Source organism: Xyrauchen texanus, chromosome 39 (assembly GCF_025860055.1).
Source record: "Xyrauchen texanus isolate HMW12.3.18 chromosome 39, RBS_HiC_50CHRs, whole genome shotgun sequence".
Classification (NCBI taxonomy): Eukaryota; Metazoa; Chordata; class Actinopteri; order Cypriniformes; family Catostomidae; genus Xyrauchen; species Xyrauchen texanus.
In genome coordinates this window covers 34,709,057-34,735,287 of record NC_068314.1, presented here as the reverse complement: position 1 = coordinate 34,735,287, position 26,231 = coordinate 34,709,057, and the positions used below count along the sequence as shown (strand labels likewise).

Sequence of the window (26,231 nt, the reverse complement as noted above, 5' to 3'; positions counted from 1 at the left end):
CTTCCTTTATTCAAGGGCATTTCTCGGGTGAGTCACAAACACAATTAAACAATGTAGGGTTATATTACATACAAAAAGGAACTGGTCACCACAGTATGGATACAGCACTCTATGTCACCATTACGAACCACATCAGAACACACAACACAAAAACATAACATTCAGTACACGTCCACATGATCTACCCCTTTCTCCTGAGATCTGCAAGCATCTGTTGCATCTATAAACATAAACAGAGTGGTCTCCTCTGGCCTCGGCATCCAGTGGACGCTCCCTTCTGTATTTTATTTGCTAAAGCAGCAAACGTATATATTTTTGGTTCTTAAACCGAATACAAAAAGATGCAAAAACATGTCTTTATCTCTTAAGAAAAGGAAACATTTCGAACCCAAAATGAATGTAACTCAAAAACACTTGTTTTTTTAAAAGAGTGAGCGCAGTGATTGGGCAGTGATTGGGCAGTGTTGTTTACTTTGGCATGTTGTGGTAAGAAAGGAGCGGCACAGGAAATAGTTGGGTGGAATACACCGGATCAGGTGCATTTACTCATGCAAAGCAACAGCTCCATGCGGATGGCAATGCGGGTGTGCCAGCCCAGCGGGATTATACGGATGTAACGTGTTATGATAGGTGGGCGCAGAAGGTTCTGGACTGTGGATGAGCGGTCAGAGTTTCCATAGAAGACCTGAGGAAGAACAACAAGGTTTAAATGTAGAAAACAAATACAACCTTTGGCTGGACATAAAAGGCTATTTGTCCTTTTTAACAAGTAAGACTTAAAGGGATAGTTCATCCAAAAATGATCAAATGAAAATTCTCTCATTATTTACTCACCCTCATGCCATGCCAGATACATTGGGGGACGAGGGGGACCTACACAATATTAGGCAGGTGGTTTTAATGTTGTGGCTGATCCATGTATGTGTAAAGTTCTTAAAGTGATATGATAGGTGTGTTTGAGAAGCAGATCAATACTTGTAAATTTCAGCTAGAAATTCTCGTTCCTGCCCAGTAGGGGGCGATATGCATGAAGAATGTGAATCACAAAAAACACAAGAAGAAGCCTGTGAAAGTTAAATCGAGATTGACTGAGCAGGGAGGAGAATTTAGAGTAAAAAAGGATTTAAAAATGTATCTGTTTCTTCCACACCTATAATATCACTTCTGAAGACATGGATTAAACAACTGGAGTCTTATGGATTACTTTTATGTTGTGCTTCAAAAGTTTGTTACCTATTCACTTGCATTGTATGGACCTACAGAGCTGAAATATTCTTCTAAAAACCTTCATTTGTGTTCTGCAGAAGAAAGAAAGTCATACACATCTGTGAAGATGTGAGGGTGAGTAAATGATGAGAGAATTTTCATTTTTAAGTGAACTATCCCTTTAAATAGATGTTCTTACCAAACACCAGGCCAAAAGCCCTATATATATATATATATATATATATATATATATATATATATATATATATATATATATATATATATATAAATGTATTGTGTAGTATACACATACACCATTGTTTGCATCATCAGTGCCGGTGATGTCATCAGTACAGGTTGCAATAGTTACATTTTTAAGTCGTACTTAAGTTTCTGCATTATTTAATTTAGGATATCTACAAACTGCAGTCATTTATTGAAAGATGGTTAACTAAATGTAATGTTAAAAGTGACTTCCATTCATAATCCTTATTGTTCCAGGACTATCCTATTGTATTCTTACTCTGTTGTTTCCTGTCTGGTCCTTGTAGTAGATCCAGTTAAGTTTCTCATTGGTGCGGTACTGCACACTGTACTTTGTAATCCACTCATCAGCGTCACATCGGCCCTGGGTCAGGATACCAGAAACCACTTTGACTTCCTTCAGGTCAACTTGAAGCCACTGGTTTATATCCTGGAACTGAGACAGCCAGGCACACCTGGGATGAGAAAGAGAGAGATAAAAAATTACACCTAAATCTGGACTAGACAAAATTCCTTTTAAGGAAAGTCAGGACTGTTCAATCAGCGGCCATTTAAGTAACGCTCCCAGGCAGCTATTTTATATGTATGCAAAAGTCATACAAGTACAAGTATAGCTGAATGGGAATGACTGAAATCTCCAAAACTGTAAGTAAAGATTACATTTTGATAATATATGTCAAATCAGCAATAAAATCGGACAAAAATTGTATCATAATTTTTCTTTAGTTCAAATCATGATTAAAAAAAACAACAACTGTATTTTTCAGGCTAGTCCAGTTAATGAGCATTGCACGTTTCGGTGTAAACAAACAGGGGCGGCACTATCAAAAAGGCGATTGGCTCTTTTAACTGCAAGGCGGAGCTTAAACTGCCTTGAAGTGCACCTGGGAAGCTCCTCACTTCTAAAAGAGCATTTATTGAAACCAAGCTGCCAAAACTCATTCTCTTTTTCGTCCACTTTGTGATGTCACAATGTAGTGTATATTGTAGTGACCGCCTCCAGAACAATGCATCAACACCTGCTTTACCTTATCACTTCGGCCCAGCAGCGGTAAGCGTTGAGAGAGCAGGTCAGTCAAGAGCAGAGAGCCAATCAGAACAGTGGGTGTATACAATCAAGTCTTAAAGGAGTTATACAGAGCCCCTAACTTAACTCTTTCCCTAACCCTAACCATGTGTGGTGTTGTCACCCCCTTTTGAAGTGGGCCCAACCCCTTCTGAAGTAACCACGCCCTCTTTTGGAGATTCTATCTGAAGATCTGCAGCTATACCTACTTGGCACTCCCCTGGAACCATGCTTTAGCTGAGCAGATGCCATTGAATTGAATTTAAATAATAACAGATAGCTCTCTCTGTTTAGAGCTCCTTAAACTCCACAGTTTTCCACTTTACTTGGTCATTCACGTGCTCGAAGCCGGAACGACATATTGAGTGTTATTATCCCTGATAGTGTAACCGGAGCCAGTTGGTAAGTGATAGCTGTGCGGTATGTGTAAACCTCACTCCCCTGGCCTCAAGAGGCACACTAGCGACTGACGCTAGAGGCTGTATCATTTAGCCTCCTCGTTAGCACGCACATCTCCAATGATGGCTGACACCCCATCCCGCTTGAAGCGGTTTGAATAGGACCGTTAAAGTGGTGCCGTGACCCGGATGGGAGTGAGGTTTAGGGGGGTGAGTGTAGTATTTGATAGCTAGTTTGTATGTGTAAACCTCCCTCCCCTGGCCTCAAGAGATGCACTAGCGACTGACACTAAAAGCTGTAGCCTTTAGCCTCCTCGTTAGCGCCCCCGCCTCTCAATGCTGGGTAGAGCAGAACTGGTTACAAGAGCACACGTACATCACACCGATGTCTATTTTATGTGCATGTTTACTAGGGATGTGCGGAACAACTAATTTCACTGACGTTTAAACTATAATTTTGGAGCCGACTAGTCTAAAAAGAACAAGCCTTCAGAAAACAGTAAAAAAAATTGTTTATCCATTTAAAATACTTAATCTATTCCAAATCTGTCGCTAAATTTAGCTGAAAAGAGAAAATCCAATCATTTTACCCAAATCCTTGGCTGTTGAGCCTCGCCTTGTTTGCGGTCCAGGAGGAGAACCAGCCTGCGTACTGGTCTTCATTTGAGCAGCTGATCTGATCTGAAGTCACAGATCCAGCCTCAAAACCTAGAGGTTTATGGTAAGGGCACTCTAAACAGAAAATTGAAAGTAGATAGAAAGATATGGTTAATATTTATCTTTGTTTATAAAACAGTTAGTTCTGGTTCTCAAGTATTACTGGATAAGAGGTGTTCCAAGAGTGCTGCTGTATACTATAACAATACTGGGATGCTTCACTGTTTGGATCAGTCTGCTTTCTCACTATAAACCTTTTTCCACAAACACGTTCAACGATTCTTAACAGCAGCCTATTTTAATTTTCCGGTCTCCAGTGTTTTCACTCACCCATGATTTTAGTGGATAATGTGATGTTTAACATATTACAGAATAAAAAATGATGTGGCTCTATAGTGCAGATACTTTACAGAATCATAAAGGCCTCTTTTGACAGTGCCTCATCCTCAAAGCATGGGTAGATGATGTGATTTGCACAAGCAATTGCCTGAGGGTAGTTACATTGACATCAATGACAACTTTGAGTTTTTATGACAGGTAACCATTGCACAAGTTGAGCCTGAACTAATTTTTACTCCAACTAACATTTAAAATAGTTGTTGTTCGCTGTCTGGAATGCTATATTTTCCTTTGTTGAAGTCTGCTTCTCCCTTGTCTAAGTCTGTTCCCCTTTGTCTAAGTCTGTTCCCCCTATGTTTCCCCTTTGTCTAAGTCTGTTTCCCCTTTGTCTAAGTCTGTTCCCCCTATGTTTCCCCTTTGTCCAAGTCTGTTCCCCCTATGTTTCCCCTTTGTCCAAGTCTGTTCCCCCTATGTTTCCCCTTTGTCCAAGTCTGTTCCCCCTATGTTTCCCCTTTGTCTAAGTCTGTTCCCCCTATGTTTCCCCTTTGTCCAAGTCTGTTCCCCCTATGTTTCCCCTTTGTCTAAGTCTGTTCCCCCTATGTTTCCCCTTTGTCTAAGTCTGTTCCCCCTATGTTTCCCCTTTGTCTAAGTCTGTTCCCCCTATGTTTCCCCTTTGTCCAAGTCTGTTCCCCTATGTTTCCCCTTTGTCTAAGTCTGTTCCCCTATGTTTCCCCTTTGTCTAAGTCTGTTCCCCCTATGTTTCCCCTTTGTCTAAGTCTGTTCCCCCTATGTTTCCCCTTTGTCCAAGTCTGTTCCCCCATGTTTACCCTTTGTACAAGTCTGTTCCCCCTATGTTTCCCCTTTGTCTAAGTCTGTTCCCCCTATGTTTACCCTTTGTCTAAGTCTGTTTCCTCTTGGACTAAGTCTTTTCCCTCAATGTTTCCCCTTTGTACAAGTCTGTTCCCCCTATGTCTAAGTCTGTTCCCCCTATGTTTCCCCTTTGTACAAGTCTGTTCCCCCTATGTTTCCCCTTTGTACAAGTCTGTTCCCCCTATGTTTACCCTTTGTCTAAGTCTGTTTCCCCTTGTTCTAAGTCTGTTCCCTCAATGTTTCCCCTTTGTCCAAGTCTGTTCCCCCTATGTTTCCCCTTTGTCTAAGTCTGTTCCCCTATGTTTCCCCTTTGTCGAAGTCTGTTTACCCTTTGTCTAAGTCTGTTCCCCCTATGTTTCCCCTTTGTCGAAGTCTGTTCCCCCTATGTTTCCCCTTTGTCGAAGTCTGTTCCCCCTATTTTTCCCCTTTGTCGAAGTCTGTTTACCCTTTGTCTAAGTCTGTTCCCCCTATGTTTCCCCTTTGTCGAAGTCTGTTCCCCCTAGTTTCCCCTTAGAATAGTTTCGAAGTCTGTGTGTTGATGTCTGTTACCCCTATGTTTAATGTTTAACGGCAATACGTGGAACACTAACTGAGGAAATAGGGCGTTGTGTCGAAGTCCGTTCCCCTAAGTTTACCCTTTGTTGAAGTCTGTTTTCCCTTTGTCGAAGTCTGTTTCCCCTATTTTTCCCCTTTGTCGAAGTCTGTTCCCCCTATGTTTTCCCTTTGTTGAAGTCTGTTTCCCCTTTGTCTAAGTCTGTTCCCCCTATGTCGAAGTCTGTTCCCCCTATGTTTCCCCTTAGAATAGTTTCGAAGTCTGTGTGTTGATGTCTGTTACCCCTATGTTTAATGTTTAACGGCAATACGGGGAACACTAACTGAGGAAATAGGGTGTTGTGTCGAAGTCCGTTCCCCTAAGTTTACCCTTTGTTGAAGTCTGTTTCCCCTTTGTCTAAGTCTGTTCCCCCTATGTTTCCCCTTTGTCTAAGTCTGTTCCCCCTATGTTTCCCCTTTGTCTAAGTCTGTTCCCCCTATGTTTTCCCTTTGTCGAAGTCTGTTTCCCCTTTGTCTAAGTCTGTTCCCCCTATGTTTCCCCTTTGTCGAAGTCTGTTCCCCCTATGTTTCCCCTTTGTCGAAGTCTGTTCCCCCTATGTTTCCCTTTAGAATAGTGTCGAAGTCTGTGTGTTGATGTCTGTTCCCTCTATGTTTAATGTTTAACGGCAATACGTGGAACACTAACTGAGGAAATAGGGCGTTGTGTCGAAGTCCGTTCCCCTAAGTTTACCCTTTGTTGAAGTCTGTTTCCCCTATGTCTAAGTCTGTTCCCCCTATTTTTCCCCTTTGTCGAAGTCTGTTTCCCCTATTTTTCCCCTTTGTCGAAGTCTGTTTCCCCTATGTTTACCCTTTGTCGAAGTCTGTTTCCCCTTTGTCTAAGTCTGTTCCCCTATGTTTCCCCTTTGTCGAAGTCTGTTTCCCCTATTTTTCCCCTTTGTCGAAGTCTGTTTCCCCTATGTTTACCCTTTGTCGAAGTCTGTTTCCCCTTTGTCGAAGTCTGTTCCCCCTATTTTTCCCCTTTGTCGAAGTCTGTTTCCCCTTTGTCTAAGTCTGTTCCCCCTATTTTTCCCCTTTGTCTAAGTCTGTTTCCCCTATGTTTTCCCTTTGTCGAAGTCTGTTTCCCCTTTGTCTAAGTCTGTTCCCCCTATGTTTTCCCTTTGTCGAAGTCTGTTTCCACTTTGTCTAAGTCTGTTCCCCCTATTTTTCCCCTTTGTCTAAGTCTGTTTCCCCTATGTTTCCCCTTTGTCCAAGTCTGTTCCCCCTATGTTTCCCCTTTGTCTAAGTCTGTTCCCCCTATGTTTCCCCTTTGTCGAAGTCTGTTTCCCCTTTGTTGAAGTCCGTTCCCACTTTGTCAAATTCTGTTCCCCCTATGTTTCCCCTTTGTCGAAGCCTGTTTCCCATTGTCAAAGTCTGTTCTCCCTATGTTTAATGTTTAATGTTGCAACAGAAAACACTAACTGGGGAAACATAGGGGGTACAGACTTCGAAAAAACACTGGAACCAGAAAATAGTCCAGCGTCAATCAGAATCATCATGGCACCACCAGGAGGTTGGTCAGGAAAACTGTTGATGAAGTTGAAGCAGTTCTGAATTATAAAAGTCTATTGACAGGCCCATCCAACAAAAGCCTGGAGTCCGACATGTCTTAAATGGGACTTTAATCACACAGACAAAGAGATTTATCTGGTCCTGCTGTGTTACAGAGAAATGGACAAAGCGTTAAGCTGGTAGCTCTATAATTCCTGGGGGAATTAGTCAAAACAAGCAAATACAACCCCCCTCCCCCCCATAATTTATACCATGATCAATGGAAACATGTACATGCTTCACACTGCAACCCCCCCCCCTCATGTTCAAGCCAAATCTACACCCTTGGCTTGCACTCTTCCGCTCATGACTGTACAGTCCTGAAATCTGTGCTTTAGTTTCCCATAGAGAAAGATCAACATCCAATAAGACCTTAAGTCGACAGATGGTCATGTTCCACACTTAACCTTTAGTCCCACATAATTTTTTTTACATTCCCTCTCTTCTAGGATTGCTAAACAACGCATAATGACCATTATGGACATTTAAGGAAGTCTTAAGTGGCGACATTTTACCAAATTTCATGAAGTGGATCATTAAGGTGGCAGTTTCCGTGGTTAAACGTCCACCGTTAGATGGCATAAGATAGCATTGTGTGATGAAAAGAGCGAAAAGCAAGCCTTTATGAACTCCCTTTTTTCACTTGTGATTTACAGTAAGTGAAAGCGAACAATCGTTGTTGTAGCGCCTCTAGTGTTCATTTCACCAGGAAACTGCCGCAATTCGTACGAGCTACGTAAAAATCGTTTTGCAAGATACAGTAATGTGATTCTATGAGACCAGTTTGCAAGAAGTCAACACCTGGATTGGCATTTTAAGAAGTTTGCCAATGTTTTGCCTCTAATTCGTAAACAAATTCTACTGCATTGGAAATCCTCAATATCTCTTCCCAGTCATCCGTAGGTTGTAAAATCAGATGTTTTTTCTATATTTTCAAAAAATAAGTCTACATTCAGAGGCTGTTCTGACAATTTTATTTGATTTCAAAAATATTTTTTGTAAAAAATATTATTAATTTATTTTGTACTTTCTCCTCTTTGAGATGTCGTAATAAAAAATACATACAATCTGGAAATTTTATATGCTGAATCTTTTAATCTGTAACTTTATTGGAAAATGTTATCGATTTTTCAACGTCCTTTGTAAGTGCCTGCCTATTACTGCGATATTTGTCACGAATGCTGTCGATTAGGCTTAACTCGTATTGAACCCGGAACATTTCTTGAATTGATATGCATCCCTTAATAGTTTGACAGACAGGTCCTATTCTGGGCACTGTAATCTCAACATCATGTTTCGTTCCTACTGGAACTAATGGGATTACGATCCTGCACTCGTCCCTCTCTCTTTTTTATTTTTTTAACTTTTCCTCCATTTCATTTGATTCGAACACACTGGTCTCCGAGGACACCGAACACGAGCGGTTGTGTGTTAATGGAGCGTGTCTGCCCTGTGGTGCTGTGCCAATGGGACGCAGTGATCGCACACATCACTGTGCCAAATGATTAATGGCTTTCTGCTGTGCTGCAGGCGAGGGCTTGTCCGGGCGCCAGCTCATTCGCACATGCCCTGCCTTCTGATTCCTTAGGGCAACAACTAGTGCTAACTAATCCATCCGTCTCGATTCTCAACGAGTCAATGTTAGAGCAAAGTCTCATTAGGAAGTTCTCCTGATAAAAAAGGGCAGGAAAGATTTCAGTCAGTAGTATCTGATCCGGAACACCTATTGAGACTCTTAGCTTGTAAAAACAGTGAAACACAATGCAAAAGGAAGATGTTAGAGTGTGTTTCATCCAAACCAGATCTCAATGCTTTAGCAGTCGAAGATTCTGGAGTCAACAGACAAACACAGCAATGTGATTGATGTTTCTTTAAGTCACTTTTCGTTCTTACCTGGCATGCAGTCCATCTCCTGTGCCCAGTTTGTTCTTGAACCTTTGGAAGGCAGCTTGCTCGACGGATAATCGCATTCGCACTTGCAGGTTTTCCCAGCCCATGTGTCATTGACCTCACCATTCTGAGCACACATGTGAAAACGGTCAGTTTTTGGCAACTGTGGTGAAATGGATTGACTTGTAATCGTCACTAACATCTATAAATAATGTTTTCGTTTACCTCTTGAGCTTGCAGCCCAACAAAACCTGGGCAAAACGCAGAGAACGATGGGAGAGTTATAATGCAAGACTTCTTAATATTTCATTAAACTAAGCGTATAAATGAAATGTCAATACAAGCTGATTATAGTTGACTAATATTTACATATAGGCCTACCTAATTAAATTCATATACTTAAGAGCACATTTTTCCATTTTAGTTCATAGTCAACGTCTCAATGCATTTGTTGTGCAATTTTAGTGAAAACAATGGAACACATCAGCACATACCTTGAATCACCAACAGGATGGACAACAGTAACATGTGATGCCGTGTGTGCTCCATGATGATTTATTTTTCGAGTGGTAGACCGCACTGATGTTAAAGGGTCTGGATTACTGTAATCTACAGAGCACTAATGGCCTTATCTAATACTCTTTATCTCAAAGCTCCTCCCTTTACTGCTGAAAGCTAGTTTAACTTCGGTCATGTCTCAGTCCGACCCTTGTCTGGTAAAAAAAATAGAACGAAGTTTGGAAGAATGTTAGTTTCAGTCTGCATTCACATTTATGCATTTGGCAGACGGCACTGGCCCCATTGGCCCGGTCAGTAAACCGTCACTGGGGCTCATGCCACATCACGATTGGATGATTGACAGTCAACTGTGAAGTTTGAACACAATTTGGTGTTCTGAATGGCACATTCTGTTCCATGTTGACTTTTCAACTGTCTCAAAACAGCCAAAACAAGTCTTTAAAGGTGCTATAAGTATTATACAAAATTTGTATTAATCCCTTAAAGATATTAATGAAATTAGTGTCCTGAGATATCTCAGTGGTCCTCAGCTGTACACTTTGTAAACAGCAAACAAAACTGTGTCCGTGGACATTGATGCTTTTCAAATGTCAATCATTTTGCACATTCTCATAGTGTTGTACCTGAAGCGGATCATTGAGGCTATGTTTATCAGTTGAGGGCGCTATTGTGCCATGGTTGAAGGGCTCATCCCGATGCCCTAATCCTAAAAGAGAGCGCGTTTTGGAGGTTTGAAGGGTGTAGGGCCAATTTGTGAGCAGCTATTTATGAGCCCTTCGGTTTGGAACGACCCTTCAACATGGCGGTCACGATCATTCCTCCTTCGAAGTTCCCTTCTGAGTAAGCTTAACATATCATAACTGGGGAATTAAATATTGACAATTTACTTATTTTGCTTATATGTACGCATGCAATTATGAATAATGAGGCAGAAATCTGTACTCAGTAGCATAAAAGTTCTTAATTTAGAAAGAGCGCTTGTTTCCCTTAGCATCTGCGAGGGTTCGAGCGTGTAATCCGAGACAGACTCTGTAACATATTTGGTGTTATTATAGTTATTATAATTGATCATTAAATTCTGTAATCGATGCTTTGAAGACTCAGTATAATATTGATGCATTTTACACTGATTTTTTGCACACCCTGGCACAGCTGTGGCCATGCCACTGGTACAGACATAAATATTTGACCAGTTGTACACTGACAAGAGAGTTAAACACACGGAAAATAATAACCAAACACAAGAGATTTGCAGTTAGTGAAGAGGTCTGATACATATGATCTATTCTGTGCACTACACTGGAACCTGAATGTTGCAATATTCCTGTTTTCATAACCTCAGTCACCGATGGAAAGATAAGAGACAGTCTGTTTGGATGACAGATGCTACAAGCCAATTCAAGACAAGCTGTCTATGGCTATTAAACTATGACAGATGAGTTAGTGTTTCTGGAAATTGCAGGTATATTTCAGTATGGCATTGAACCAAGAAACCATAAGAATCACCTTCACAATATCCTTCTACATATGCCAAGGCAATCAAAACCCTGTAGTCCATAATAAAATACTATCTCACGTAACAATCTGGCTTCAGTATTTCTTGAGAGGTGGTTCTTTGGAAACCATTTCATTATTTAAGCGCAACTTAGGCCACGTCCACACTAAAGCTGTGTTCACACACTGCCAGTGACACGCAGCGAAAAAACTACCTCATCTCATTAATTTTCGATGAGAGCTGGCGACTTCCGGCAACACGAGCGACGCCAACCGTTGGCCACCGGATGTGGGCGTGTCCAGCGACGCGACAAAGTTGAGAAATGCGTAACTTTATGCAAATGAAGAACGACTTTCGGGAGCGACAGATAATACGAGAGAAGATGGTAGAGCTCATGTGATCCTAATATTTTAATAATAATATTAATTGTAAATATGTTATGTTGTGATATGAGCGTGAAGCGATCGTCTGTGTTCTGCAACTGCTTTCGGGTCCTTGAATAATGTATAATGTGCGAGAAAGGGCAGCCGATGGACTTTCTGGTGCCCTCCAAGGGTAAGATGGTGCCCCCCAGGGAGTTGGTGCCCTATGCGGACTGCGTAGTATGTGTATAGGAAGCGGCGATACTGGGCGACATGCAGCGACAAAGTAGCTGGCAGTGTGAACGCAGCTTAATACATTTTCAGTTGAAAACGGTGTTTTCAATTTGCCAATGCAGCGTATGAGGTAATAGAGCACATTTTTGAAAGTCTTCATATTTGATGGAGAAAAACAACGTTCTAGTGTTGATAAGAGACTAAAATGTAGTAAAAACGATGTTCACATGGTTTATTTTTTAAATGCATTGATTTCGCTATGTTTAGGCCTCTCATCTTCACAGAAAATGCAGCATTTCGAAAATTCTTAACACATACTTTGGAAAATGATGACGTTTTGAAACGGAATTTAATCGGATTAGTGCGGAAGTGTCATCCACCTGTCATCCGCCAGGGGACCGCGAAATAAAACATAAATAATAAATAAATAAAACGCGTAATAAAACGTCCTTTACTACATTTACGCCGCTCATCCACATTAGTACGCCGTTTTCCTCCACCGAAAATGGAGCATTTCGAAAACGTTATCCATTATTGTCAGGAAACGATAATGAAAATGGATTAGCGTGGATCTGTTTTTCATATTTTTTTACTTTTCAATTTGTCGTTCCAATTCAGTTTCGTATTCCTTAGTTTTCACTGTTTGACAGCTAGTTTTTTTAGTATTTCATTGTTTAGTTTTAGTATATTATAGCTGCCAAAGCTAAAACGTTTTACAGATATCATTTACAAATGTTTAATGCTGGTACTATTCTCTGGCCTCTCTTGTGTAATTGCTATCTAGTGACTGTAAAGGGGTTGAAGGGAAAGGAGGAGGCGAGAACCGGCTTGACAATATAAATGATATTTTAATATCAAACTGAACCAAAAAGACAAACACACAAAGGTGTCAGACAGCTGTCCGTAAATCTCTCTTGCACTGGAGCTTCCAGTCGGCCTTTATCCCTCTCTGAGACTTGATTAGCCTGATTGATTAGCCCTCCGCCCTGCCACATTCCTCCCTCGGGGAGGGGCGTGCCTTCCGCACCGTCTGCTGGCAGGTTATCCCCGTCTACCTGGATGAAGAAGGGGACAAGGGGAGGAAACAAAAAAAAAAAGTGTGGCACCTACACGCCATAACCGCGATCATGGCAAATTCACAAAACGTTTTTAAAAGAGAGGGAAAGGCCAACACGGAGCGGCAGTGGGAGAGAGAGAGGAAACCGATACGCCGCAGCTTGGTCCTCGGCCACTCCTCCACCCTCTAATGGATGACAGCCGCACCTCCCCGGACTGATCGGAGGCCAACCTCCGGGCCCTGGCGGACGGAACGCCCAGCCGCATTTTTGGTGAACGATAGGCGTCTCCCCCGCCCCTGGCAGCGGTAACCGCTCCAGGCGTTTGGTTGGAGCCCCTCCTCCCCTTGCGGTCGGCGGTCGTTCGTCCGCTTCCAGGCAGCCGGCCTCCTCCGTCCTCCGGTGGATGGCCGTGGCTGCTCCACTGGAGTGGATGGTAGTAGCGAGGACTCTACTACGGCACATCCCTCCTCCTTCCCGGATTTCGGCACCAGTGTAAAGGGATTAATGGAAAGGAGGCAGCGAGAACCAGCTTGACAATATAAATAATATTTAAATATCAAAATGAGCCAAAAAGACAACACACAAACGTAAATCTCTCTCTCTGTCGCACTCCAGCTTCCAGTCGGCCTTTATCCCTCTCCGAGACTTGATTAGCCTGATTAGGGGCCAGGTGCGGAATCATTATCCGTCTCCGCCCTCCGCCCTGCCACACTGGCATTTAGATTTTTAATGAAGGCGGATTCTAAATGTTTCAAATTTTATAATATCAAATATCTAGAACTAAAATAATTTTTTGGCACTTTTTTTAAATGATATTTTAGTTAGTTTTAGAGTTATGAAAAAGTATATTATTTTAGCTTCAGTTTAGTGCAACCATGTTAGTTCTTATTTTCATATCAGTCAACGAAAGTGTTTTCATTTAGTTTTCGTTAACAAAAATAACACTTGCGTGGATGTGGCTAAAATCAATGCGTCTTCTACTGCAAGCGTATTAGTGTGGATGAAGCGTTAAAAGTAGCATTGTACCATGTTAGATCTGTAAAACAGGACTTTTGCTTGGAACCAAACATAGACTAGGATAGGAGAGGGGTAAAGTGTTGCTCTATTTTTCTTTTAGATGCCATGCCAATCTTTTTAGCACTTTATAGCACAAAACAATGATGTTCATTCACAGATTTCTAAGAGGGATCATTGCAGACCATTAAATATGTCAAGACAAACATAATCAGCAACATTTTACACACTGATGTAGATTTTGTTTTGGGTTAGGAAGGTCATAGGTTAAACCTTGACAGCGACCTTGACACAGCTGGTGACAGCAAGACTATTTATATTGGCAGTACTGACAGCTGGCTGATGAGAGAATTGCCTAGCACTGTGGAGTCAAACTGTGCCAACGTAGTGTTGATTATGCAATGCCAAAGCATTTATAGGCAAAGTGTTAATTCGGTAATGACGAAAGTGTTTTATGTCATATTAATAACCTGAAAAAATTCAACAAGAACACAAGTAGTTGACTTTCAGACTTGTGAAAAAGTATATAAGATGAATCGCATCTTTTTCCTCACAAAAACCAATACAGTTTGTTATTGCATGGCAGTTTAACCATGAAAGAAAACACAATTTAATTTAACAACATAAACAGCTCCCATAAAGATTGCTGTGGTGCAAGATGTCGCTGAAAATCTTCCTTACAACAGAAATCAACACGCATGATGTATATGTTCACAGGAGTTGAGTGGTGGTGGTGGTGTAGTGGGCTAAAGCACATAACTGGTAATCAGAAGGTTGCTGGTTCGATCCCCACAGCCACCACCATTGTGTCCTTGAGCAAGGCACTTATCTCCAGGTTGCTCCGGGGGGATTGTCCCTGTAATAAGTGCACTGTAAGTCACTTTGGATAAAAGCATCTGCCAAATGCATAAATGTAAACGTTGAAATGGTTAAAATGTGTTATAGTCTGTATTTCAATGATTGTGCAACTAATACAAATAATTTGCCATGAACACAATACAAATCCAGTCATGTGCTTAGAAGCTAAGATAGATAAAGTTCTGCTTTTACACCACAAACACACGTGGAAAATGTCTGTTTAATGCGCACCATGGATAAACAATAACACATTTCACATTTACTGAAATGAAAATGCTCTGTCACTCTTTGTGGGGTTCTTGTGAGAACCTTTAGTTAAACAAAGCACCTGTTGTGATAATCAGTGTAAATAAAAGCCTCATAATTTAAAGCTGAAGTGTAGTTTTACTTTTCGATGTTAAAATAGTTTGTTTGGCTTTTGTACCCTGGATTAAATGCAGACTCGGAGTTAACCAAGTTAGCCATTTATAGGTGGTATCTCCTCCGAAAAGGGTCAACATGTCCGGTTTATGTTGTGAGTGAATTTGTTTCCTCAACCAATGATAGATGGTGTGAGTGTTCAGGGGTGGGGGGCTGTTAAAAACAAAAGCATTAGGCTATTTCTGCAGAAACGACACACTTTAATTTGACTAATTTGAGTAGGTATTTTGCATATATCTTATATATATATAGAATATAATGTACACAGAGGTAAATCAGAAGTAAACACACAACACTGTAACATGGCTCTGAATGAAAGATAAGCCGTGTTTTGGGGCTCTCACACCTGCCCTCCCCATGAACAGATCAATAAATGCATTAGTGTACTTTGAAACCCTTTTACCAGCTCCTGAGGCAATGCTTTTATCTTTTTCAAAACATGCCGTTAAACTGATTCAATTAAAATCACCAGTTGTTCTGTTTGTTAAAGGAACCATGCGCACATTCAATCGAGCCCTCAAAGAGACTGCCGAAAGTCGCATCAGGACAGGGACACAGACTTAACTCTCTAAGCCCAACCTTGAGCACTGCTCGTGCCCATGTAAAAGTCATCCTTATTACCAGCCGGTGGGGTCGAGATCATTAAGAGAAACGTTGAGGCCACTGGCCGGCCAGCCTGAAATGTATTATTCACAGGAAATCCAGCTCTTAGGGATCTAGGCTCTAATGAACTGATGCTACCACCACGAAAACGCAACAACACAAAGCACTCACTATCCAATCCGTTTTAGGATAACTAAACTGTTCTCCGGGCAGCTAGAGATTTTATGTTTGTTATTTTGGCCTGGACCCCTCCTGAACTCATGCTTAGTTTAAACAATTGTAAATAAAAACTCTTATTTTTGCTGATAACCTGTGTGCTCGTGTAGTGCTGGCAGGAGAGGAGACACTTCTAGATAGCTTTTGAAATAATATTATTTGATCACTTTTTTTTTTTTACCTCTTCCCCTAGCCTAGATTGGGGTAACATGTAACACCCTCTCATGTCACAAATGTATCTTTCTGAGGCCACCAACAGATATGTGTGAGACAAGACGATATTCGCTGAAAACCTTGCCATTCTTGAAAAAGCAGCGATGTCTTGTTCGAGAGCGAATTCATCTTTTGAGTCAGAACCGGTTGATCCAGTTCACAAAACAGGTCGGAAAGATTTGTACATAATTAGGACTGATCTGGCTCTTGACTACATATTTTTTTGACTTTTTGGAGCTTGACAGCCCCGTTCCTCGTTCACTTATTATATGGAAAAGAGTGGCCAGGATATTCTTCAAAAAGTCACTTTATGTGTTCCACAACAACATTGGGGTAAATGCTTTTAAACCCTCATGCCATACCAGATGTGTATGACTTTCTTTCATCTGCCGAACACAAGTGGAGATTTTCTCTGCTCTTTTGGTCCATACAGTGAATGGGTGCCAAAAGTTTGAAGCTCAAAGATCCACATAAAGGAAACAAACAATGTACTCCAGATGACTGGTAGTTAAATCCATATCTTAAGAAGCGATATGAAAGGTGTGGGTGATAAACAGATCAATATTAAAGTCATTTTTAACTATACATTCTCCTCCCTGCTCAGCCAAACTCCACTTTAATTTTACTTTCTCCTTCTTCTGTTTTTGGCAATTCACGTTCTTCGTGGATATCGCCCCCTACTGGGCATGGAGGGGAATTTATGATAACAATATTACTTCACATTGTGTCTGAACACATTGATTTAACCACCGGAGTCATATGAATTACTTTTATGCTCATTTATTTGGATTTTGGAGCTTCAAAATCTTGGCACCCATTCACTTGCATTGTATGGACCTACAGAGCTTCAGGATCCTTTTAAAAATATGAATTTGTGTTCTGCAGAAGAAAGAAATTCACACATGTCTGGGATGGCACGAGGGTGAGTAAATAATGAGAGAATAAATTTTTTTGGGTGAACTATCCCATTAATAAAAAAAAGGATATTTTTAAAAGGATTTTGACGCTCTGTAGGTCCATACAATGCAAGTGAATGGGTGCCAAGATTTTGGAAGTCAATGGGGCCAATACGTAAACGTTAAAATACTCAACGGTTTCAAAAGTATAGCTACTAGACGTAAACAACATGCGTGTTAATGTGATGTTAAAGAGGTAAAATGGCTCACTAACCTTCTCTGTGTAAAGTTTATCCAATTGTACAATTTCGTTGCCATGACGACGTAACACATAAACCCTGTGATCTGGAAATCGATGCAACACCGGTAAATCCCAGATGCTAACACACAGTATTTGTTTACATCTTGTGGCTATACTTTTGAATAGTGGGTATTTTATTGTTTACAGATTGGCCCCCATTCACTTCCATTGTGAGTGCCTCATTGCACAACAGATTTCTCGAGGGGACGAGACAAAAGTTTGATTATTTTGAGGTAATCAACATTATGCCACAAATGCTGTCGATTCAGTTGAACTTGTATTGAACCCGGAATATTCCTTTAAAATGAGCAGAAACACTGTTAGACACCAGGTGAAGGTAAAGTGAGACAAATAGCCATCGTGGGACTTTACTTTAATTTCTCGTATGAAAAGTAACATAGAACCTGGATAAGAAGCATCAGTAATTGCTGATATGCTGTCATGTCTTTAAAATGGGGAAAACTCCAAAATCGAAACCTTGAGAGAACAATTGATTCTTTCACCTGCAGTATGAGAGAGCGTAATATAGATCTGCACGGAGAATTCATATCAGAAAACAACGTTCGATAAAGAGAGGAAAATAATTCAAACAATAACTACATTTGTTACAACCGTAAAATGCACTCTGTACATTGCAACTATTAACACACCGATAATTCATTAAATAATCTCCATGAAATATAGAATTATTACACATGAAATATTTATACATTCTCTTGTGTATAAACTAAAGCTCTAACAATTCCACAGATTTTTTTTTCCCCCCATCCAAAAATGTACATCAAGAAATACATAGATTCATATCATCATTGTCAATAGGATATTCAACAGAAAAACTGAACCCAGATGTAATGAACGAGAATACAAATTCTATCAAATGTGGATGCTTTTAAAAAAAACAAATCTGAGACATAACTATTGCCACCCTCTGTCCAGAAGTGGCATTGCATACCACTGTATGAACAATATAGTATAGCATTCCATAGGTAGCCAGTAAGGAAAGAGAGACCGAGCAACGAATTAGACACTAGGGGCTCCATCTAAAGAGCCGTCTCTTTCAGATCGTTGAGGTTTGGCATCCTTGTGCGGGCGGCTCTGCTAAAGCCGATGCCGTTCTGCCCACCTTTATTAGCCATTTGATCTGGGTACGGTGCCCCCTCGGCTCGATTCAGAGCAGAGATGTGCCAGCTGGACTCGATCTGCCCTGGCAGAGGGTAGTTGTGGGGTTTGCGGCTCTTGGTATTGGGCGTGACGCTGCCCGCCGGGTGCCCTCTGCTATCGTTTGGGTTCCCTTTTGAGGGGGGGTTAGGAAGGGGCTGGAAGCGCAGTTCTGCGGAGCGATCAGGGGGTGGGGGCGGATTGGACGAAGCAGGCGAGGAGAGGTGTAGGAGTTTACGCAGGGACTTCAGGGGCTGGTTCTGAAACACAAAACCAAGATGGATGAAAAATAAACTTTGTGCTTGAGTTTTCCATTATAAAATATCAAGTTTTAGATCAGCAAGGGATTCTCAGCTGGAACAAACAGACCAACTGATGTAATGTCTCAAAACACTAAAACACACACAGACAACACTTCTGAAAGACCAGGCTGGTTTGGTTTATTGGTTTTAGAGGTTTTTAGGAGACTTCTGAACTGGTCAGGCCAGCAGACCAGCTCAGGCTGGCTTCAGCTGTTTTTTCAGCAAAACCCTAAATTGGTTTTCTGGTCTTAGCTGGTCTGGTTTGATGGTTTTAGAGGGGTTTGAGGCACTGATCAGCTGGTCAGGCTAGGAAACCAGCTAGCCTATCAAAGACTAGCAAACCATCTTAGACTGGTCAGGCTGAGATACTAGCTAGACCATCTTAAGATCAGCCTGGTCTAGTTTTTTGGGTTATATGGGTTTTATCTGCTAGTCAGACTGGGAACCCACCTTAAAGCAGCTAAGACCAACAAATCAGCTCTTGCTGGTTTAAGCTGTTTTTGTTTTTTTTCTTCTTCTTCAGCAGGGAAGCATCCTAAGTATAATCTGATTCGCTGGTCATTGCTGGTCTGGTTTGCTGGTTTTAGAGGGATTTGTCTCATTTATCACCTGTTTAGGATGAAGACCAGCTAATCCATCTTAAACCAGCTAATGCCAGCAAACAAGTTTAAGTTGGTTAAAGCTATTTTTTTTCAGCAGAGAAACAACCAAAGCCTAAACTGGTTTACTGGTTTTAAACGAGAATAGGGGGCACTTACCAGCTGGTTAGGACGGAAGACCAGCTAAAACTTCTTAAACCAACTAAGAGCAGCAAACAAGCTCAGGCTGGTTTAAGCTGTTTTTTTCAACAGGTTAAAAACAAAATCCCAAAATGGTTTACTGGTCTGGTTTACGGATTTTAGACTGATTTAGGACACTTTTCAGCTTGTAAGGATGGTAGACAAGCTGAACTTTCTTAAACCAGCTAAAACCAGCCAACAAGCTCAGGCTGGTAGAAGCAGTTTTTTTTCCCAGCAGGTAAACAAGCTAAGCCTAAACTGGTTTGCTGGTCTTAGAGGAATTTGGGGCAATTACTGTATCAGCTGGTCGGGCAGGGAGGCCAACTAAACCTTCATAAAACCAGCAAAGACCAGCAAACAAGCCCAGGTTGGTTTAAAAAAAAATTCCAGCAGAGAAACAACCAAAGCCTAAACAGATTTGCTGGTCTTAGCCGGTGTGGTTTGGTGGTTTTGGAGGAATTTGCGGCAATTATCAGCTTGTCAGTCTGGAAGACTAGATAAACCATCTTAAACCTGCCAAGTTTCCAGCTGGGTAACAGTCACGAAACCGTTTTTTTGGTCTCCAAAAGCCTTCTCAGGCTGGTCCAGTTTCTGGTTTCAGAGGGGTTTTGAAGAAACTGGTCAGGCTAGAGGAACATCTGGGAGTCCAGCTAGACAATGACCATCAGCTTGGACAAACTGGGAGGTCAGCTAGACCACCTTAAACCTGATAAGTCCAGCAAGCCATCTTAGGCTGGTTTAAGCAAATATTTATTTTTTTCAGCAAAGAAACACCTGAAGCCTAAACTGATTTGCTGGTCTTAGCTGGATTTGTGTGCTGATTTTAGAAGCATTTGGGGCACTTGGCAGCTGGTCAGGCTAGGAAACCAGCTAAGACCAGCAAACCTAAATGGTTTTCTGGTCTGTTTTTTGGTTTTAGAGGGGTTTTGTGCAGTTGTAAAGTGGTTAGGCTGGGAGACCAACTCGACCAGCTGAACACCAGCTTAGCTTGGGTAATCAGATCTGTTCTTGCCGTTTTCTCTTACCTGAGGCTGCACGTCTGCCTGCTTTTCAGGCGGCCAAGTGTTGTCTCTGTCTCGATTGCGATCCCTCTCACGGTTTCGTTCCCTCTCACGTTCCCTGTCCCTTTCCAGGTCGCGTTCCCGATCACGGTCCCGGTTGCGGTGTCGACTACTATGATGTGAGGAGGATTTCACTGGTCTCTGCATCACGAGCTGGTCCTGTTGACCCTCACCAGGAACCTGCCCCAAAGATCAAACCACAAGACCAGTGAAATCACCCAAATGGTGAGACTGGTTTACAATGTCAAGAGTTTACCCAAAATCACGTGCATAGGGCCAGATGACTGGAAACGTTCCATAATACTGCTCTTTAAACCAGCTTTCATCCATCTGTTGACCACGGATAACATTTCAAACGAATGAATAAACAGCATTTACAAAAGCTTTTGGAAGAGACAGACTATTGAAGCGAGATAAAGAGGCTAGTAATTTAGGACGTGCCAGTTTCTGACCCTTTGTACCAAAATGTGCAAGTGTTCTTAAGTGTGTTTCTAAGACATTCTTGACCACTTCTGCTCAATCCTGGTTTTCGGAGAATGGTACATGTGAAATCATGCTTCCTTTCTGAGCAGGCTCAGCTACAGACGGCCCATGCATCTCACAGAACACATGCTGATGATGCTTGACATGTAAAACACAAAGAACCAGATCCATTACATCAACATCCCCCCAAAAATGACTAATTTTGATAGTAAACTATAAGTTTGTTTATGCTGCCAGCTATTAAGTCCATAACTTTGAGTGCTGTTGGCAGGTGTGGTACTGCAGGAACAAAGATGCATTACGCTTGAAGACCATTTTCAGACCAGTTTTTAGTCTTCAGCCAGACTTCTTCAAATTACATGTACCTTAGTGGTTCCCAACTGGTTTTGCTTCAGGCCCCAGTATTTACTCAGGACATCAAGTGGTGACCCAAAACAAAAATGTAACAATAATAAAACCTAACAATAACCATTAAAGAACGTTCTATATACGTTTGTTTTAGGTTGTCACACAAGCCACCCCACAATGTTCTGGGAACGTTAGTTTATGGTTATAAAAATAAAACCTAACAATAACCATTAGAGAACGTTCTATATATATGTTTGTTTTAGGTTGTCACGCAAGCCACCCCGCAATGTTCTGGGAACGTTAGTTTATGGTTATAAAAATAAAACCTAACAATAACCATTAGAGAACGTTCTATATATGTTTGTTTTAGGTTGTCACACAAGCCACCCTACAATGTTCTGGGAATGTTAGTTTATGGTTATAAAAATAAAACCTAACAATAACCATTAAAGAACGTTCTATATATGTTTGTTTTAGGTTGTCACGCAAGCCACCCCGCAATGTTCTGGGAACGTTAGTTTATGGTTATAAAATAAAACCTAACAATAACCATTAGAGAACGTTCTATATACGTTTGTTTTAGGTTGTAACGCAAGCCACCCCGCAATGTTCTGGGAACGTTAGTTTATGGTTATAAAAATAAAATCTAACAATAACCATTAAAGAACGTTCTATATACGTTTGTTTTAGGTTGTCACACAAGCCACCCCGCAATGTTCTGGGAACGTTAGTTTATGGTTATAAACATAAAACCTAACAATAACCATTAAAGAACGTTCTATATATGTTTGTTTTAGATTGTCACACAAGCCACCCTACAATGTTCTGGGAACGTTAGTTTATGGTTATAAAAATAAAACCTAACAATAACCATTAAAGAACGTTCTATATATGTTTGATTTAGGTTGTCACACAAGCCACCCCGCAATGTTCTGGGAACGTTAGTTTATGGTTATAAAAATAAAACCTAACAATAACCATTAGAGAACGTTCTATATATGTTTGTTTTAGGTTGTCACGCAAGCCACCCCGCAATGTTCTGGGAACGTTAGTTTATGGTTATAAAAATAAAACCTAACAATAACCATTAGAGAACGTTCTATATATGTTTGTTTTAGGTTGTCACACAAGCCACCCCACAATGTTCTGGGAACGTTAGTTTATGGTTATAAAAATAAAACCTAACAATAACCATTAGAGAACGTTCTATATATGTTTGTTTTAGGTTGTCACACAAGCCACCCCACAATGTTCTGGGAACGTTAGTTTATGGGATGGCATGAGGGTGAGTAAATGATGAGAGCATTTTAATTTTTGGGTGAACTGTCCCTTTAACTATGCACAACTATCTATTCAGTTATTATTTGCTTTTAGCATTGAGAACTGACGTTCAACACAGTTTTGGGTCACAACCCGTTGAGAACCACGGCTGTAATTGACAGTACTGTTCTAAAATCACATCACATATGAACATGGATCTGGGACTAGTGTTGCTATTTAAAAAAAAATGTGGCTCTGGCAAATGTTTTTTTTTTTGTTGTTTTTTTTGCAAATGAAAAGACAAAAAGGCATACAGTTTTAAAAGATGTAACCATTTCAAATCACATGCAATGGAGAATGTGTTTGTTTTGTAGAGCGGCGTGGTTTAAAGCGAGCAATACCATGGGCTGCGGGACAACAGGGAGCACTTTGACAGAAGAGTTATGCTTTAAGCTATTCTTTGAGAATAAGAGGGGGAAAAGGCTTTTCTTGATGCTCGGGTTCCTTCCCTCGTTGCCGTCCGTCTGCAATATAAGACGCACAAAACCCCAGTGGCTCATTCTATAAACACCAAACATCTTTTGTTGTTGAAAACAGCAGATGAACATACGGTCCTCTGGCTCAATATTTGTGGACACAGCACATGCTGCTCGGGTCTGTACTGCTCTCCATATGGCTATTGTGGGGAAATGCTACTGCTGACTGAACCACACTCTCAGGGGCTGAATTCACTGGACATCAAATAATCATCAAATGATGAAGAGGTGTTCTATCATCGGCCACCTATTCAGACAGTCAAGCAAGTTTTTGGTATTATAAAGTGTCGATTGCATCACAGCGGTGAAGTGATCTGGCAGAGTGTGCCAGAACGGGAATTGCGGCGTGCAAATTGCGTTCAGCGTGATTTTTTTTGCCGTTACCAGATTTGCATAATTCCTTTAGTTAATCGGGTGATAAACAACGTGAACGGTGCATGCACATTCATGACACTATCAGTGGGTGCAAATTATTATTAGTGAATTCCCCCCAAGAGTCCCTGCCAGATTCTGTTGGACATAACTGGACAAAGGAACTGGAAACATTAGGCTCTGCTAACGAGGACGGCCACTTTTTGGGATGACACGCCCATCTCGCCCACCTTTTCACCATAGTCACCTCTTTAGCCACTCACCTGCCTCTCCTATCAGTTCTAGTAGAGAGTATTTTTCACTTCATGTGCACAATACACAGTTTAAGTTCAATGACTAGCAGACTGACAAAAACACACAAACACGGCAGCTAAGCAACACGTATACATACACATGAAATACAAACGGTCTCTTGGCTACAGCATTACTGCCTCATTACTGCAGCAGATATAACTTCTGAAGTTCAAGGACAGTTTATGAGTGATTGTTACCGGCTCCGACTTCTTCTTTTTCTTCTTTATAGCCCTGAAGAAACCCTGTTTTTCTTTCGGTTTAGGGACCTCGGGTGCACTCATGACCATCGTGTCCGAATTATTCCTGGAAATATATTCCATAAAAACATTAACAGTTCATTCTCACTGTGGAAAGCCTGTGCTGTATTTCATGTCAAAATTATGTTTTGCATAACAAGTAAGCATATTTAAGGACATCGTTTTTATGAGAATTGAGCACATTTTCCCTCCAAATTCACATCACTGAGCCAGAAAAATTCAAATTTCATTGTTAGAGAGTAATGAATCATCCTGTCCAGACACAACAACTTTTGGTTTTATCAAAATGTGCTTCAATTAATTCAGAGCAAACACTATCATGATGTATAGATATTGAATAATTTTGAAAATATGCCTTATTTTTTAGAACATAAATAAATGAAATGAATGAAACATAAATAAAAATATATAAATAAATAATAATACCTTTTTTTAAATATATAAAAATAAATAAATAAATAAATAAATATATATATATATAAAAATAATAAAAAAATTATTATTATAAATATATATATATATATATATATATATATAAAAATAATAAAAATTATTATATATATATATATATATATATATATATATATATAAAAATAATAAAAAATTATTATTATAAATATATATATATATATATATATATATATATATATATATATATATATAAAAAATAATAAAATTATTATATATATATATATATATATAATAATAATAAAAAGTATTATATATATATATATATATATAAATATAATATATATATATATATATATATATATATATATATATATATATATATAAATAAATATATATATTACATTATTATATTATATTATACATATATATATATATATATATATATATATATATATATATATATATATATATATATATATTTATTTATTTATTTATATATATATAAATAAAATTAAAGCATAAGGCATAATTTTCTAAATGCAAAATATAATTTCTTATTTTTTTCATGTGATTTTGGGGTGAAATATGCTAAAGTGTATGTAAATAAAAATCATGTTAGATCATAAGTGATCATAAATAAAAGAAAACATGTTTTTAAAAAATGTGATTAAAAAGATTTACCCATAACTATGTTGTGTGCAGGTAATTTAGCTATAATGCATTATTATTATTATCTGCACCAACTGCATCACTCACCAGCAAAACTACAAATATACATTTTTATTCCACACACTGAATTCCTAGTCATTAGTTTGTAGTCAAATATTTAATGTTATCACTTCCACCCTTCCAACAAGGTATTTTGTCCTCTAGTCCAAGACTTCGCACATAAACAGAATGATTTATCTGGATCTCGGGTGTGCTCACCAGGGGTCGAAATTGGTCTGACGTTTGGGGTGGTTTGTCATGGCCGTGCTTTCTGCCGCCACCGCTGGAACTCTGCTCTGCCCGGTGCTCTCGTGGAATGAGTTATCGGGTCGGGGAGAGGGGACTGAACCAGAAGACAGAGCAAACAAATGGAAGAATCAGCAACACAAAAAAGAAAAAGCAAAAAGCAAACCCCAGTGACATGCTAAAGTTTTCAAATACCCCAAGAAATATCTTGACGAGCACAGTTTTCTTTGTCGGTGTTGACATATTTCCGATGAACACAGGAAGTTTGGGCAGGACATACTGTACTGAAGGGCTCATCCCTTTTTTCTAAATAAATAGCCACCAGCTTTAGATTACTTCCTAGACATCATCAACATGATTTCCTGCTTGCTACAGAGCGCAACAGTCGGGTTCCAGATGTAAAAATCCCATTAACTGATTTTTAATGCCAATTTATAAGGTTGTTAATCGATGGTCTATGCTTCTGTTGAAGCTATCAGTCTGCGTTATTTCAACTTTATTTAAAAAAATACAAAAATAATGTTTTATAGTGCAGTTTCTGGTGAACTACGTTACCCATGATCCTGCAGAGGAAGATCCACTAATCAGAATAGTGGCCAACAAAGTGCGCAAAAAGAGCTCTGCAGCAACCGTCAACTCCACTGACTCACTGCGAATGACACAATCAAGCCGCTCTCCCTATACTCTCAAACTATTTATATATTTGGACAGTATATTGTATATGTGAATATTTTGTAATATACTTATATTAAAGTTTTGTCTATTTAAAATCAAATATTTTGTTCGATAGGTATTTTGCAACACCATCCATCCATCTCTCTTTATATTTTAGGACTGGCAAATTTAATGCATTCATTTCTGTGATTAATAGTGTAACACAAAAAATAAAAAATGAATGCAATTAATGTAGTCTCTGTTTTTTCACTTCTCAAAACTTCACCTTTTTGCCCCACTTCCTTTGCCTAAAATTGGTATATATACACACAGTACATTTACAG

At 39.9% G+C, this 26,231-nt stretch overlaps 2 protein-coding genes and 2 long non-coding RNA genes across 8 annotated transcripts in view; 1 reads left to right on the top strand and 3 right to left on the bottom strand.

The window, feature by feature from the left end:
• On the bottom strand, nucleotides 1-9,420 carry LOC127632994 (retinoschisin-like). The gene is made up of 6 exons (XM_052111849.1): nucleotides 9,324-9,420; nucleotides 9,055-9,080; nucleotides 8,833-8,956; nucleotides 3,525-3,666; nucleotides 1,730-1,925; nucleotides 1-685 (listed from the first exon to the last, which is right to left on the bottom strand). Exons 1-6 carry the CDS (start codon nucleotides 9,376-9,378, stop codon nucleotides 533-535), a joined length of 696 nt encoding a protein of 231 aa, XP_051967809.1. The 5' UTR covers nucleotides 9,379-9,420; the 3' UTR covers nucleotides 1-532.
• A 7,964-nt stretch (nucleotides 9,421-17,384) lies between these two features.
• The window catches only part of cdkl5 (cyclin-dependent kinase-like 5), a 54,950-nt gene continuing 46,103 nt past the window's right edge, over nucleotides 17,385-26,231 (bottom strand). For 4 of the 5 annotated variants that reach the window (XM_052110910.1, XM_052110908.1, XM_052110909.1 and 1 more), the window contains 5 exons: nucleotides 25,207-25,330; nucleotides 23,809-23,914; nucleotides 22,811-22,933; nucleotides 20,283-20,498; nucleotides 17,385-18,436 (listed from right to left, as the gene is read on the bottom strand). In XM_052110910.1, the coding sequence (XP_051966870.1) occupies nucleotides 18,059-18,436; nucleotides 20,283-20,498; nucleotides 22,811-22,933; nucleotides 23,809-23,914; nucleotides 25,207-25,330 (947 nt within the window). In that variant the 3' untranslated portion in view covers nucleotides 17,385-18,058. The remainder of the gene's footprint in view (nucleotides 18,437-20,282; nucleotides 20,499-22,810; nucleotides 22,934-23,808; nucleotides 23,915-25,206; nucleotides 25,331-26,231) is intronic. The other variant, XM_052110911.1, reaches the window with a different exon arrangement.
• On the top strand, nucleotides 21,289-22,160 carry LOC127632361 (uncharacterized). The gene is made up of 3 exons (XR_007969090.1): nucleotides 21,289-21,303; nucleotides 21,413-21,519; nucleotides 22,054-22,160. It is a non-coding gene; the product is annotated as an uncharacterized LOC127632361 (long non-coding RNA).
• On the bottom strand, nucleotides 21,318-22,208 carry LOC127632362 (uncharacterized). The gene is made up of 3 exons (XR_007969091.1): nucleotides 22,117-22,208; nucleotides 21,689-21,902; nucleotides 21,318-21,366 (listed from the first exon to the last, which is right to left on the bottom strand). It is a non-coding gene; the product is annotated as an uncharacterized LOC127632362 (long non-coding RNA).

Excerpts from the sequence above, each read along its gene's own strand:
- LOC127632994 (XM_052111849.1), bottom strand. The coding sequence starts at position 9,378 with ATGGAGCACACACGGCATCACATGTTACTGTTGTCCATCCTGTTGGTG. Across the intron at positions 3,667-8,832 it reads GGAGATGGACTGCATGCCAG|AGTGCCCTTACCATAAACCT; the intron begins GTAAGAACGAAA and ends TTTTCTGTTTAG. Across the intron at positions 1,926-3,524 it reads CTCAACAGCCAAGGATTTGG|GTGTGCCTGGCTGTCTCAGT; the intron begins GTAAAATGATTG and ends TTCTCATCCCAG.